The sequence below is a fragment of the Dipodomys spectabilis genome, unplaced genomic scaffold (genome assembly GCF_019054845.1).
Source record: "Dipodomys spectabilis isolate Male_0828 unplaced genomic scaffold, ASM1905484v1 ptg000032l, whole genome shotgun sequence".
NCBI classification, from domain to species: domain Eukaryota; kingdom Metazoa; phylum Chordata; class Mammalia; order Rodentia; family Heteromyidae; genus Dipodomys; species Dipodomys spectabilis.
In genome coordinates, this window is record NW_024870709.1 from 5,884,760 (window position 1) to 5,900,156 (window position 15,397).

The 15,397-nt window shown below is 28.3% G+C and overlaps 1 protein-coding gene across 2 annotated transcripts in view; it reads right to left on the minus strand.

Moving 5' to 3' along the window:
• Ncam2 (neural cell adhesion molecule 2) overlaps nucleotides 1-15,397 on the minus strand; it is a 311,886-nt gene that overhangs the window by 5,925 nt on the left and 290,564 nt on the right. Inside the window, exon 16 of one of the 2 annotated variants that reach the window (XM_042676925.1) lies at nucleotides 11,563-11,669. The exons of the other annotated variant lie outside the window; for it this stretch is intronic. Coding sequence (XP_042532859.1) covers nucleotides 11,563-11,669 — 107 coding nt within the window. Of the gene's footprint in view, nucleotides 1-11,562; nucleotides 11,670-15,397 lie in introns of those variants that run through there. 2 annotated transcript variants of the gene reach the window in all.

Here is a 15,397-nt window from a genome sequence, read left to right on the forward strand (position 1 = left end):
CTTAAAAAATTAAGCTTTCATGCTTGCGAATATATTAGCTAAATGACTGCTGACATTACCTAGTCACTCTCATGCTTCATTTACATTATTACTACATGTAGATATGTTTTAAAGCAATTAATTTTAGAGACCAACATTAGCATATCTGCAAACATTAATATTTATGAGTACAAAGTCTTGGTTTTTACTGAAATGTGCTACATTGGAAGTCAGACGATCCTAGTTTTAAATTCTTTTGTACATCTTTTCTTGAGCCATGTAATGACTCCAAGTCTGATGTGACTCTTCACTGAAACGGTCTGTTATGAAAACAATTGTGCACTAAGCCAAACTGTTGTTGGGGAGACTATGTGAGTCTGAAGACTCCTAATATTGCTTTCTAATCCTAAAGGAAAAAAGTCACATGTATTGGGTGTGATTGTTAGCAATCTAATTAAATTACTATATAAAATTATAGAAATGGCATAATTTTAAAAGACCATCTAAAACTAAATCTAAAGTTGTTCTATGAATGTGTCTCTTTTTTGTTCAACCTAAAGCAAGAGAGTATGTATTATTCAATAATGAAAATGAACTTTAAAAGACTTGGATGTTCAGCTTTTAAATGATAAATAATTGATGTGTAATGTTCTGAATTAAACAAGTATATTGATTTGCTTCATTCCTGTATTTGGAGATAATACATTTGTAAAACAAATCTGAGTTGAGGGAACATTGATGCTATTAGAATTTTGTAGAGAACTAAAATTAAAAATTTCTAACTTAAGTTTTAAAATGTGAAGGTTATAATTTTTCATTTATGAAAATAATTACACATTGCTTGTTATTTTATGTATAACATAAAATCAATAAAACTTTTGCCTTTCTTAATATATTTCCATGTTTTAGCAAAAACTTACATATTAGCATTTCTAATATTGATGAACTAGGATGCATAGATATGATTGTGAAATACCTCAATATGTTTAAAATTTAAAAATTTTATTTTAGTATTACTACTGGTTGCTTCTGGGATTAAACACAGGACAATACTTTTGTCTAAAATGCCGTCTGTCCTCATGGACAAATATCTTTGTAAAATTGTTTTTATTATTCTTGATAAATTACCTTCACTAAGGCTTATGGCATTAGGTTATTTCTTTCTTCCAGTTTTAGTCATGCATTATTAATCTATCAGAAATACACAGATTTTAAAATTGCATTCATTTTATTAGATCATTAAAATTGCATTCACTTTATTATATCATGTATTTTATAAATGATACACTTGCCGAAATATAATATACATTTTTCATTGGTAGAGCCCTAAAGAATATCTTAAATTCCTTCTTAAATGTAAAAAGCTAGTACAATGAAGGAAAGCAAATGTAGAAATAATCACATAGTCATGAATAAACGGCATACACATTGTTTTGGGGGTGAGATAGACTTTATTGTGATTTTTTAGCATATTTAAATCTAAAACTAAATTTATCAATGGTTTGCCATTATTTTTATATTATTGCAAGTAAGTTTGATAGCTATTTTTCAAATATTGTAGATGAAATCACATTCATGAAAACTATGACAAGATTATGACAGAATTCAAAGCCATAATGTAGAGTGTACTTATTTTCTGTGCTAATTTTTCACTATGCCATGTTTTGTATTCTTGCAGTAACTATGGCATTGAAAATTATTTAAACATTTTAGCTTCTCAGGAATAGTTACTTATTAACAAGTTTTCACATTCACTTAAGATAAAGTAGTTCAGATATCCACCTGCCTGAAAAACTAATAAAATGAAAATTGTGGGAGCACATGTAATGTCTTGAAATTTTTATGTATAATTTAAAGAAAATGTGTATTGCTACTTATTAAAGTGATACCTTAGAAAAGTTTTGTTATCAGTGAAGAGAAAACGGGACAAGGCATTTCTTAGTTTTGAGCGGAGATTCTTGAAGTGTTGAAATTTAAAAAATAACTTATAAGGGAAAATAAACATTGCATAGTTTTTAGGTAATTAAAGGCTTATGCTTATAATTCTAGATACTCAGAAGGCTAAGTTCTGAGGACTAATGTTTGAAGCCAGCCACGACAGAAAAATTTGTGAGCCTTTAATATATAATTAATCAACAAAAATCCAGAAGTAGGGTATGGGTCAAGTGGTAGAGCCCCATCCTCGAAGGAAAAAGGTAAACTAGAGCACCCAGGCCTTGCGTTCAAGCTGGTGATACCAATGTGAGCGTCACACACACACACACACACACACACACACACACACACACACACACACACACACATTATTAAGTCAGATGCTCTTGGTTCAAATCTATAACCCTAGCTAACTAGGGGGCTGCTATCTGAAAATTATAGTAGGATTCCAGCATGGTGACTATATTACCTCAGCCAGAGCAGAAAGACCTGAGTTCAAGCCCATTACCAGCATGCAAAAAAAAATCATACTATTATGGTAACTATAATTCACAATTAAACACATTTAGACTAGCTTATACATGCTATGAGACCACTCTTCAGGATTTCTAGTTTTAGATTAATCTATTTTTGAATGATTATACATTTCACTTGTTGAAATTTATGTATATGAGGGATAAATTATAAATACATATGTTAAGAATGTACTTAAGCTGAAGTCAATTTTATGCAGTTTTGCAAGTTTTAGTTTTTGGTAATACTTATTGTAGAAAGCAGAAACTGCCTGAAAATTCAAATATTGCTTCTTAAATGCAATCAATAAACTTTCTAACAATGTTCCAGGAAGATTAAGTATATGAATACAACTTAATGGTCACATACACATGTATGTATTTTATGGCATCAAGTTACTTTTGACACATTTCAATAATGTGTTCTTTCTATACACCATTTTATTTTGATGTATTTGTTGCTGATACATTTACTGATGTATACAGCATAATGTAATGCTAAAAAATTATTTTTTTTACCATATCCTCCCTTGTGTGGAATAAAGACTGTGTTTTCAATCACATATTAAAAATTGCTGTCTCTGTTCTCTATACATTTGAATGTTCATTGAAATATCAAGCTTATGTTTGTTAAATATAAACTTATATGAATCTTTCATATAATTTATCTTTCAAATAATTTATCTTTCAAACAATTCCTTACTGCTAAGAGATCATTTTTTTCCCTCCAAAGATGGAAGGATAAAAGGGAGCAATGGTGAATGGGACTATTTTTGTCATCTTTGTTAAGTAAGTTTTGATAGGGGACACTGGAAAGAGTAATGGAAGGAAATTTGAATTATGCATACACAAATATATACATATATGTATAGATACATATGTATATATAATTTAAACAGCATTTACAATCATAAGCATCTAAGCAATTGCATCATATATTCACATGTGTTTGCATACTAAAAGTGAATTGTAAAATCAGTATTTTAAAAACTAATTTATGGACATTTGAATAACAAAAGGGATATTTCTACAGAGATAAAGTGATATTGTTTGTTCTTGACTCTAGATTTATCATAACCCTTTACTAATCACACGTGGTGAAATAAATAAGAGTAAAGATTTGAGTCTCTTCTCTGGGAGATGAAAATGTAAGCAAATAAAAGTGAAGGGCACATAATGAAGAAATTCAAATATTGTCTATTTTATTTCTTTTCTATGGACTAAAAAATATGATTAAGTACATATGTGGGAAAAGCATAGAAAATTATGCTTACTTGTCAAAAATATACAGTAATATAGGTAATATTTTAGATAATTTTGAACAAGAAGAAGCAACTTTTTGTTTAGATGAAGATTTAAATTTGTTTAAAATATAAGGTAAACAAAAGAGGAGAAATTTCTATATTTGTGCTGAATTTGAAATTAGCAATTATGCCTGGAATTTTAGATAGAAAATAATGAATATTATGGATATAGGATATTGTAAAAGGTTGGTAAACTTTCTGTTTGATTGGCAAAACAGAATAGGTATTGACTTCTAAAACATACAAACAGGTCAACAGCAAAAAAAAAAGACAAGCCAGCACTAGGAATACCACTGAAAGGTAAAGAAGTATGATATTTTCTTTAAATACGGTAAGGAATCTAAAAATACAGCCAGAAAATCAAATCTGCTGCAATGGTTAGTAGAGAGCTAGTGTAGTCCTGTCATACTGTTCTGACTTGAAATGCATATTTAATCTTGCATGTCTCCAGTTCTATGTTTACTTTCATTCTGTACAAGAATATCAAATCTTGGTTGCCTTCTGGATTGAAAAAATAAGTACTTGACTTAGTTGATATAGGGGACTAGTGATTGAATTGACATTAGATAATTTCTGTCAATATATTTTGAAACACATTAAATGAAATAATAAAATGTAAAATTGTCTGATATATTTCTACATTAAAATTACTTGTAATAATTTTTCCATATTACATCTAACTATTCTTCAGTTATATGTAGAATGATGTGTGTGTGTGTGTGTGTGTGTGTGTGTGCTGGTCCTGGGATTTGAATTCAGGGCATAGGTACTCTCCCTGAACATGTTTGTTCAAAGCATGTGCTCTATCACTTGAGCTAAACCTCCACTTCCAGTCCAGGGTCTTTCCTCCCAGGACTAGCTTTGAATTGCAATCCTCAGATCTCAGCCTCTTGAGTAGCTAAGGTTACCATCATAAGTCACTGGTTCCCATCTAGAATAATACTTTATAAACAGAAAGTACTTCTAATGACATTTCAAGTGCTCCATCATATTAATTCTGATACTTAAATACTTGTTTAATTCCTATTCAGAAATGTGTATATATTATATATTATATAATACATACATTTGTTTATCTTTACATACATATGCATATAATAAATATATATGAATGTGTATTATAATATATGTATTTGTATATTACATATATATTGATATGTCTATATTAGTATATACAAAATATGTATATATTATACATATATGCATGCATACATACAGATGTATATATATTATACATATGCATGCTTATATAGAGACATGTATATATTACATTTATTATATAAACATACAAGTATATGTAAATATGTGCATATAAATATATAAATATTTATATATATAAATATATAAATAAATATATATTGTATGAAGGGAATATATATTAGTAATATATTTTATGTATCATATATTTCTATATGATGTGTAATATGTAGTATATAAATATAAATATATACTATATTATATTTTATGTTTTCTTATATAATATATAAGTATAGATTTAATAATTCTGTAAGAATTGAGAAATGATGGTGGCCACGGTGGAATATGCCTGTGATCTCAGTACTTGAGAAACTGAGGCAGGAAGAGGATGATGGGTGAAAGCCAGAGTGTGCTACATAGTGAGATAATGTCTCAAACATGGAAGAACAAAAATTTTAAATGCAAATTTATTGCTGTTATGACCTAATATTTTACTAGGAAACAGTTTATTAAATAGAAGGAAAATACAATGTTACCTGCATGGCAATGCATAATATGCATTTATGAGAAGTGAATAAAATTACTTTATATAAGCCACTCTCCATAATGTCCAATGAAGTATGTTCAAGCAGATGCTGCTTGATTTTTAAAAATTATTGCTGATATTCATAATATTAAAATATTTATTTTTATTAAAATATTTATTGTTTTATCCCTTGGCAACAAATAAACATAGAACCTTTCAGAATTTTTATAAATGTTTTCACTTACTGTCCTACATGAAATCCATGGGAATTTGAGAAATTTCAATTCAGTATTTGTGAATGCTTTATGCACTTCTGTTAGCAGTACAAACTGCTTAAAATCTTCATATTCATACATTTATTTACTCTATACTTGTATTTTATTATATCATCTAAATATTTAGATAACTCAATGGTAATTTTGTAGGAATATGACATAATGAACAAACTGTATACAATATTGTTTACAAATTATTTTCAAGATGATGATAGATGAATCTTAAAATGACTTATCAGATACCAACAAATTGAAATAATTCATGAAGAGTATATTTATTACTAGTTGCTGACTATATAAATAATCATGAAGATATTGAGCTTTATCAAGTTAGCAATGAAAACACAAGTACAAAAAAGGTTGTACTGGTAATAAAGAAAACACAAATGACAAAGCTTTTCCTCAGTTTTCTTTATTACAACAATGGAGACACAGAGGTACAGAATAAAATAAAATGACAGTAAATATACTATGAAACACATGCTTAGGATCACACAGAGCTGTATATTATGTGGGGGTTTTAAATAAGAGGTGATATTGAAGACAATACACTTATAACATGTACATATTTTATCAATAAAATAATTGATGAAAATGAAAGCAATTAAAATGAACAAAATAGTCACTTTAAATAGAAATGTTATACATAAAATCAATGTAAAATATGAGATAAAATATTACTGAAAAAATTTCATGAGTTGTAGATGTTATTTTGAATAGTTTTTTAACTGACTAAAGAAAAATGAAGTAGGTAAGATTTATTACAATATCCATTAAGTGCATTCATGAAATTGAGTTTATATGGAAAATTACGCTATGTCTGAATGTTATGCAATCTTTGAAATATGAAACTATATATTTACTACTTGGACTAGAAATTCATAAACAAAAGATGAATTTAACTGAATATTTACAAACTAATAAATTCAAAATATTCCTACATTTAATACAGGAAAATTGGATTCTTTTACAGGTAAAGGAAAATTGAATTCTACTTGCATAAATCCATCTTTCCAAAGTAGATAGAAGTCCACCAACAGAGAGCATCAAATACGTTTAAACATCACTTAAACATAGATGGCTTTTCACATTAATATTGTCACATACTGGTAAACTAATGTTACAATCTACACCCTTTTCTTTGTAATACTTAATGATAAAATTTTTAGACTTAGAGAACAACCATGGTAGACAGATTGCTACATTACAACTAAGCTTATTAGATTCTAAAGTTTAGACAAAGCACAAAACTAATATGTTTGAAAGAAAAAAGTATAGAAGATAATATTATTGTCATATATAGATATTTATATGATTGAAAGTAATTTCTGCATTCTATATAAATTCTTATCATGCTCATTTACAATACAATACAATGCTTATGTGTTTGTCTATAGTGTTTGTGATAAAACAGAAAGAATACTACAACTTTATTATGAAAATTAGAAAAGAATTTAATTAAAATAGCACTCCAATCTATATGGTGATTTGGAAAAAGACATAATAATGAGATATCAAAAAGATTTGACTCTTTACTAAAATTATTTTAATACAGTTCTCATTTGAAAAAAAGATTACAAAATATTGATGATTAAACAAGTCCATTTTATTTGTGGCCTAATCAGCAGAAATGGATATGCAACTAATCATAATTAATTTTATTTACATTTGTATATTTTAAAACCTTGTACTATTTAAGCCATTGTGAGTTCTGGGATTACAATTGTGTACCACAAAACATAGCTTTCATTTATGATATAATTATTACAAGGGTTAATTGTGAAATGTTTATATATTGAGTTACTTAAATATGCAAATTAAGCTACCTATTTAATATACTGGACTTCACGAAAGCATGTTACATATTTCTATAGAATTATTGGGTGAAGACTTGTTTCAATGATTACAAAATAAGAATGGAAAAATAAGACCAATTTACTTCTGGCTAGAAGAGAGAAAGAATGACAGAACAGGAAATTATATAAATATATATGTATATATATGTATATATACATATACATATATATGTAGAGAAAGAATTAATTAAAAAGAATTTGAAGTAAATAAGGGAATTAATTAAAGAGAATTAGAGGTAAATAAGAAAATAAATTCAAACCAAAAATATCACTTAATCTAGACTCATTTTAAAATTGTTGGAAAGATATTACATGGTATTTCACAGATGTAAAGTAAAAAAAGCACATAACATTACTATTTACTCATAAACTTCATTATTATGTAGACATGTTACTTTATTCAATGGATGGAATCTTAGACATTTATAAATAATAGTATTTAAATTAGATTATACTACTATTAAATAATTTTTCATTTTTTACTAACTCTAAGATAACTAAAAACTCTTAATAGTTGTAATATTTCTATTACAAGGAAATAAATTTGTTTTAAAATGTTTAAATTTAAGACAATTATGTATTCCAAGAAATTATTTTTAATTATCACAACTGAAAATACTGCCAATATTTATTGGTAGCATATCATTACATATTACCATAAATTATATACTTAAAAGTTAGACCCAAACATATTTTCTTAATAAATTGATCTTATAAACATACAACTTGAATTACCAAAGTCCCTTAAAACTTAAGACTTTTATTTCTTCATTGTTAGTGTAAGTACAATATATTAAAATATTTGCATCTTATTGGGTATAATGATTAATCTTAAGTCCAACAATAGAAAATTAAAACTACTTTGGAAGATTCCTTGTTTTGACTTAATTTTAAATCAGATCTAGTACATGAAGCATTGAAATTTTGTCAGTATCCCAATTAAGTGAAAGCATATAAGTTTTTAGTATGATGTATACTATTAACATAAGAAGAATTACTGAATATTTTGTAAAAAGTATAATTTATTTGCAATGAAATTATTTGTATGTTATATATTGCTATAGATAAACTACAATTATACATAAGTTAAATTTTAATACTTTTAATATATTTTGTTTAAATTGTATTTAATAATGTTGATTGCTAAATTTATTAAGAAAAAAGAGTAAAAGAGGAAGAATAATGTATTTACCTATGAGTATTACAGAAATGCTCATGCTCATGCCACTGTGTGTGTGTTTGTGTGTGTGTGTGTGTGTGCACATGTGAATGCACGCCTGTATGTGTGAGTTCATGCATAACACATTGGAAGAGACTATGAGTAAAAATTTCATAAAATCACCATTACTCTTTAAAACCAATAGTCTTGGTAGAGAACGAGTTATAGCTGAGAATTTATTTAAGGGTCTTTGAAATTTCATAGGGAAAAATCCTGTAATACTTCCTCCAAGGCACAGTCTGTTGGAGTGACTAAAACATGGAAATGTATTTTCTGCCTCACAGCAACTTCATAGTTAATTACAGAATTTTGATTAAAACAGAAAGCCACTTAGAACTGGTAAATGGAAAAGACAATACAGTCTAACTATTGAATGGAAGGAAAAAGAGATATTCCAAAACAAAAATATATAAGAACTAATGTGATAACTCAGAGGCAATAGCAATTGCTAAGTAGTATGTATGCAAATCATTTAGCTTAATCATGTTTATAATTGAAATAGGAAAATTTGGAACATTTTAACATTGAAAATTATTGTACATAAACCATTAACCATATACAGAATTTCCAATTATACACTCATCTTAATATGAAGCCTCATTCATCTTCAGAAACTAAATAGTGAATAAAGTTGTAATTAGATAGGAATATACTGATCAGACAAAGCAATACATTGCCAGATTTTAGAAAATAAAGGCAGGTAAAAAACAGAGAAGTCAGTCTAATGTATTTTCAAGCTTTTCCTTTAAATGAAAAATTTTAAATCTAAGATTACACTTGTTGCAATGAAGTTGCTTTAACATTTACAATTTTGTGTTTTGCAATTTTGTATGAAAATAAAGCAAGGCATAATGTCTTAGTTTAAGAACTTTGAAAATAAACGAACTCATGCATAAGTGTTCACCAAGAATATATATGTTTGTCCAAATAAAATTTTGTTTAATAATATAATAATAATGTAAAATTGACCTATATTTTGATCTTTAGAAAATGTACTATTCCTTAGATGCTAATAATTCTGTTGATTTTAATTTTATCTCATATTTTACATCTATAAAAATTAAAGATTGGATTTCTGTGATCATGACCTTGAATTTTGAAACCTTAAGTTTCAAAATTGTAGAACAGTCAGTCAATTACTCAATACGTATTCCATGTTCTCAAAATTTCTAGTAATCCTCAGTAATTTCTATATAACTTCATCATTACAATAGTTGTTACTTGTAACTACATCAAGGCACAGTGATGATACAAATTTATCTTAACATTTCTAGGTTCCTTTTTTCCCTTAATATTTCCTCAAATAAGTACTGTCTCAAGCAGTATGTTTTTAACATCTATGGAATTCATTATACAATTACAATTAATTATCAGATAAACAACAAAACTTTGCACAGAAACGGCTTTGATATTCATAGAACATGCATTCGAATCTAGCATGGAAGAGAAAAAATGTTTAATCTTACAAAGGTTCATTTCTGTAATCTAGAGACTTAGCTACAAGAAAGATAGTAGTAAACTTGGAAGGTATCAGAAAACACAAAATTAATAGGAAACTGACTACTCAATGCAAGACTAGATCTCTATGTCACATGAAAAAAACTCTAGCTAGTCTTAAAAGCAAAGAGCAATCAGTAGTATAATAAACAATTATTTCAATAAATAATCTCCCAGTATTATGCAGAATTACAAATGCACACATACCAATAAATAACTTGTATGTATGAATCCATGGATGGATATATATGCCATTACTTCAAAATTATGCTCAATAAGTAGGATCAGTTTTGAAGTAAAATGTATTTGCAACTAAAAGACATGCTTTTCACATTTGAAAATTACTGAAAATGCAAAAGTTGAACTCATTTCAAATTGAAATAACTCAGAAAATCAGATTCTCTCAAAATCTCCTTCTCATCTATATTTCATCTCTATGAAAACAGAGGCTTAAATATTTATTTCTGTCTCTGTTTCTTGAAAAGAATTTGACTCTCAAGTGTCCAAGACACAAAGCCATATTTAGGATATATTTAGGACATATAAGGACAGAGTGGCAGGACTGCTGGTCAGCTAAATACATAATCTGAATTGACTTGACTACAATACTTTATCCATATTCAAATGTAATTAATTTACTCTAGTATAACCAAAGACAGACATTATCAGTGAATGAAAAAAATCAGTGTTCAAATTTAAAAGAACTGTACTTTGCTCTTATTTCTAATGAAATTTCATATCAATACAGGGAAGTAGAAAGAAAGACATACACCTCTGATAAGTTGTTATAACAATGATAGTGTGAAATTTAGAAATGTGAGTAAAGTTGGAAAATTAACTTTAGCAATTTAAAAATCAACACAAGTGATTTACAATTGTATATAACAAATGTCAATTTATGTGGTGTATGCCTATTAATATTAGGTTATCATTACTGAACAACTCATTAAAATCAGACTAGAACAAGTTCCAAATATGTGTTCTGATAGGTAACAAAGGTTAACTTTGGACATTAAAGGGATTATGAGAGTAGAAGTTGTTAGGAAATTGGCAGCCAAAAGAGACAATCATGACTACATATTTTTCATTGATTTTTCTGACAAATGTCTGCAGTGAAAAGCTGAGACCATGGGGAAGAATTAAAAAGGCATAATTAATTGGACCTCAGAAAATTGTATTCTAATTTTAGATTAGAATTATTATTTATATTTAATTTTTACTTTGTAGGACTCAAAGAATGATTATAGGATATAATAACAGTGTTAAAATACACAAGACAAACTTATGGATACAATGAAAGAAAACCCAGCAGCTCTGAGCTGCCATGACTGGCTTCCATTTTCACCTTTATTCGCTTCACAGCAATTATCTGCAGGATAAAAATTGATTTTACAAATAGAGTAGAAATAACATAATTATGAAAAATGAATAAAGTCACAAACATGAAATTAAAAAAATAGAAAAGAAAAAAGAGAAAAAATATTAATGCAATATCTCCACACATCCATTAACAATTACTTTACTACAATATAAATAATGAATAGTACATAATAAAACATTTCTAGCTTTTTTTTTTTTTGTCGGTCATGGGGCTTGAACTCTGGGCCTGGGCGCTGTCCCTCAGTTCTTCAGCTCAAGGCGAGCGCTCTACCACTTGAGCTACAGCGCCACTTCCGGTTTTCTAGTGGTTTATTGGAGATAGGAGTCTCACGGTCTTTTCTGCCCGGGCTGGCTTTGAACCGCGATCCTCAGATCTCAGCCTCCTGAGTAGCTAGGATTACAGGCGTGAGCCACCGGCGCCCAGCTTTTTTCTAGCTTTATATAATAAAATTTAGATGAGTCAATATCTGTAAAGATTATTTTTACTTATTGAACATATGAAAACTTCTTAAAAGATATTTATTATTTTATATATTAATTATGTCATTGATTCTTTAAATGTCATCATCTATATTACATTGAAAATACAATTTATAAAGGAAATAGATCCTATTAATCTGCTGTATTATTGGGAATTCACAGTTCTACTTAAATACAAGCTCCTTATATTGTATGATATGAGAAAATTCTAGTACAATGAATTAAATGATATATTTAATAAAAGCCACATATTTTTAAAGCTATCTAAGCTACTAAGGAAAAAAATTACCAAAAATTATTTGCTTATGTATTAAAATTATTTAAGAAGAATAATTTGGGATAATAAAATTGGCCCAGATATTCTCTACTCTTTTGTCATTGAGTATTAAAAAAGAATATTGAATCCAAAAGTCATGAATACAATTTATAGACTTCTTTTTTGTTATGTGCTAAGCCAAATGAGTAATTCGATAGTGTAGTATCAATAATTAGGTTTTACTGAGATTTCCAGAGTGATAATACGAACTTTTCTCCAGTGAATTTTAGTGTGAGCACACCATTTCTTTGTTTCATGTTTCATATTTAATCTTTAAAAAAGAAAGCATGTCTGTATTTGGCATTCATTTCAATGCTGCTGATTGATGTGATGAGTTAGTTATTCAGCCATGAAATGTTACTGTTGTTTTGAACATAGCATAAAGGTCACCAAAATAATTTTACTTTTATAGTTGACTGTATATATTATTAAAACAATCTTAAAAATAAAAATTAACTGAAAATTTTCAGCAATTTTTTATGCATACATTATTGAATTACAGATTTTTTTTTTTGGTTGGTCATAGGTCTTGAACTCTGGGCCTGGATACTGTCCCTGAGCAATTCAGCTAAAGGCTAGCACTCTACCACTTGAGTCACAGCGCCACTTCCTGTTTTTGGTGGTTAATTAGAGATAAGAGTCTCTGGATGTTCCTGTCAGGGCCAACTCAGCTTCCTGAGTAGTTAGGCTTACAGATATGAGCCACTGGGGCCAGCAAGATGGTAAACTTATTTTATCATCAGATATTTAAAATGTACGAAGAAAATTGCCCAAAAATTAGGTTGATTAAATTACACGTCATTACTTCATAGTAAAAGTATGAGGAAAATGAAACAATTACTATATTATATTCACTAGTTTCATTGGGTAGATAGAAACCTATTCAAGCATGTTATACACAAAAGAAAGGATTAATGGGCCTTAAAAAAACCCCACAAATACCTTTATGAGTGTACAGTCTTTAAATTGCTTCATAATATCTAGCCCAGAAATTTAGTATTATGACAAGTTATTAAAATTATACCAATAGTGAGATGACATTTTCAGTGTCTACTACAAATAATTTTGTCATCAATTTTAGAACAGTTTTCCACAAATACCTAATAATTCCCTTGATTTCTGAAATACAAGACACAAGTGTGTTGTTTTATGTATATCACAGAAGGCAACTTGTGTATTTTTTTTTTACTATTTCTATATAAAGGCACATTGTTTCTATGTGACTAAAAAAAAGCATTAACAATGACAAAATTCATTTAAATCTCAAAATCATAGCAATTAGAGACTGTGATATCAAGTAAACATGCTATAGATTAATAAAAGATGAGAATATTGCCATAAAACAGTATTTTGGACCTATAAATGTATACTGTACTACTACATTAATTGCATTTTTATAAGAAGTTTAAATGTGTTCATGTGAATTGGTAACGTGTTTTTAATGTAAAAATGTTTTAATGTGGAAAAATGAATCATATTGTGCAATGAAGAATTGTAAAGGCATTTTTCCACGTTTTTCAAATAAATAATGTTAATCTTAATTCATGTTTGTTTAAAGTCTAACAAATCTGCAATCACAACTTATCATGCTGAATCAAGACATTCTAAATATATTGAACAATTTTTTCTACAAGGATAAGTTTTGGTGTGGGTTTTCAACAAGGTGTAACATATAAGGGTATTCTCTTTCTGCACATTTTGTAGATTAAATATTGTATTTTCTTCCCTTGCTAACAGGTTACACAATCATTTTATTTACTGCCTCAATTAAGATTGACTGCATGATAGTTACATCAGATGAGAAATTATCGTAACCTTTCTCAATCATAAAGGCCTTGTTTCCCTCTACTCATCTTCGTAAAAAAGCTTCTTGAAAGCATTTATGAGTAAAGACTAAATTTCTTGATACATGCAATCCTCAATTCATTTCTAATTTTTTTCTCAGCAACTTCAGCAAACCTTTCTGCAATATGGATATTTCACATGCTATTCAATTTAGTTCACAACACTCTGACTTTGAACCTCTTATTCTTGGTATTATGAACTGCTCCTAACTTCCAAGATAACATATTCAAGTATTCCTAAAAACTCGATAACACCTTATGCCTTTGGGACAGATAATGAGGCTTGTGTTTAGTTTCTTCATATTCACTGGAACTCAGTTCTTGACCTTACTTTCAGTAACTCAAAAAGCACTCCATTGATATTTATCCTGTACTACTCACTTTTCTAGCTTGGAGAAAACATAAATAAGTAACACAGAGAGCAACTCAGTGAGGAGTGTACACAAGCACACCTAATGTATATCCATTTAGTTATGTAGATGCAGTGTTCCTCTTCTACTGTGCTGTCACCTCAATACTCATATCTAACCAGCTATTTGGTATCAGATTTCACTGATGTCATACTTGGCATGCTGTTTTGTCTCTGTTACCTAACCCAAATTTTTTCCTCTTAGAAAATGCTTCATCTTGAAAAAGAAAACAAATGCTCACTCACTCAAGCAAGAATCCATTGTCTATTAAATACATTCTATTACACAGGCCATGTCGGTCTATTTACATTATGTACTGAAACTTATTAATATTTTTCCTTCTCTATATGCACACAGTTTGTCATTCCTTCTTATGAGCAAGAATAAAGTTTATAACAATTATTCGTGTAATTTGTCTGCTTACAATTGTTTCTTATCTCTTTTAAAATGTGTGCTAAATTTATTTAAATGTTTTGTAGAAGCTCTTAGTTTGAGTCAAAGGCTTCCCTTAGCTTTCTCTTTAGACACATACCTTCAAATTCTATTAATTTTTAACAATTTCTTAAAAAGTAGAAGCTATCCTGAATACAGAATATTCAATAGTAGGCTTAAAACTATTTTTTATGGCTTTTTAAAATTTTTTTTGGTCAGTTGTGAGGCCTGAACT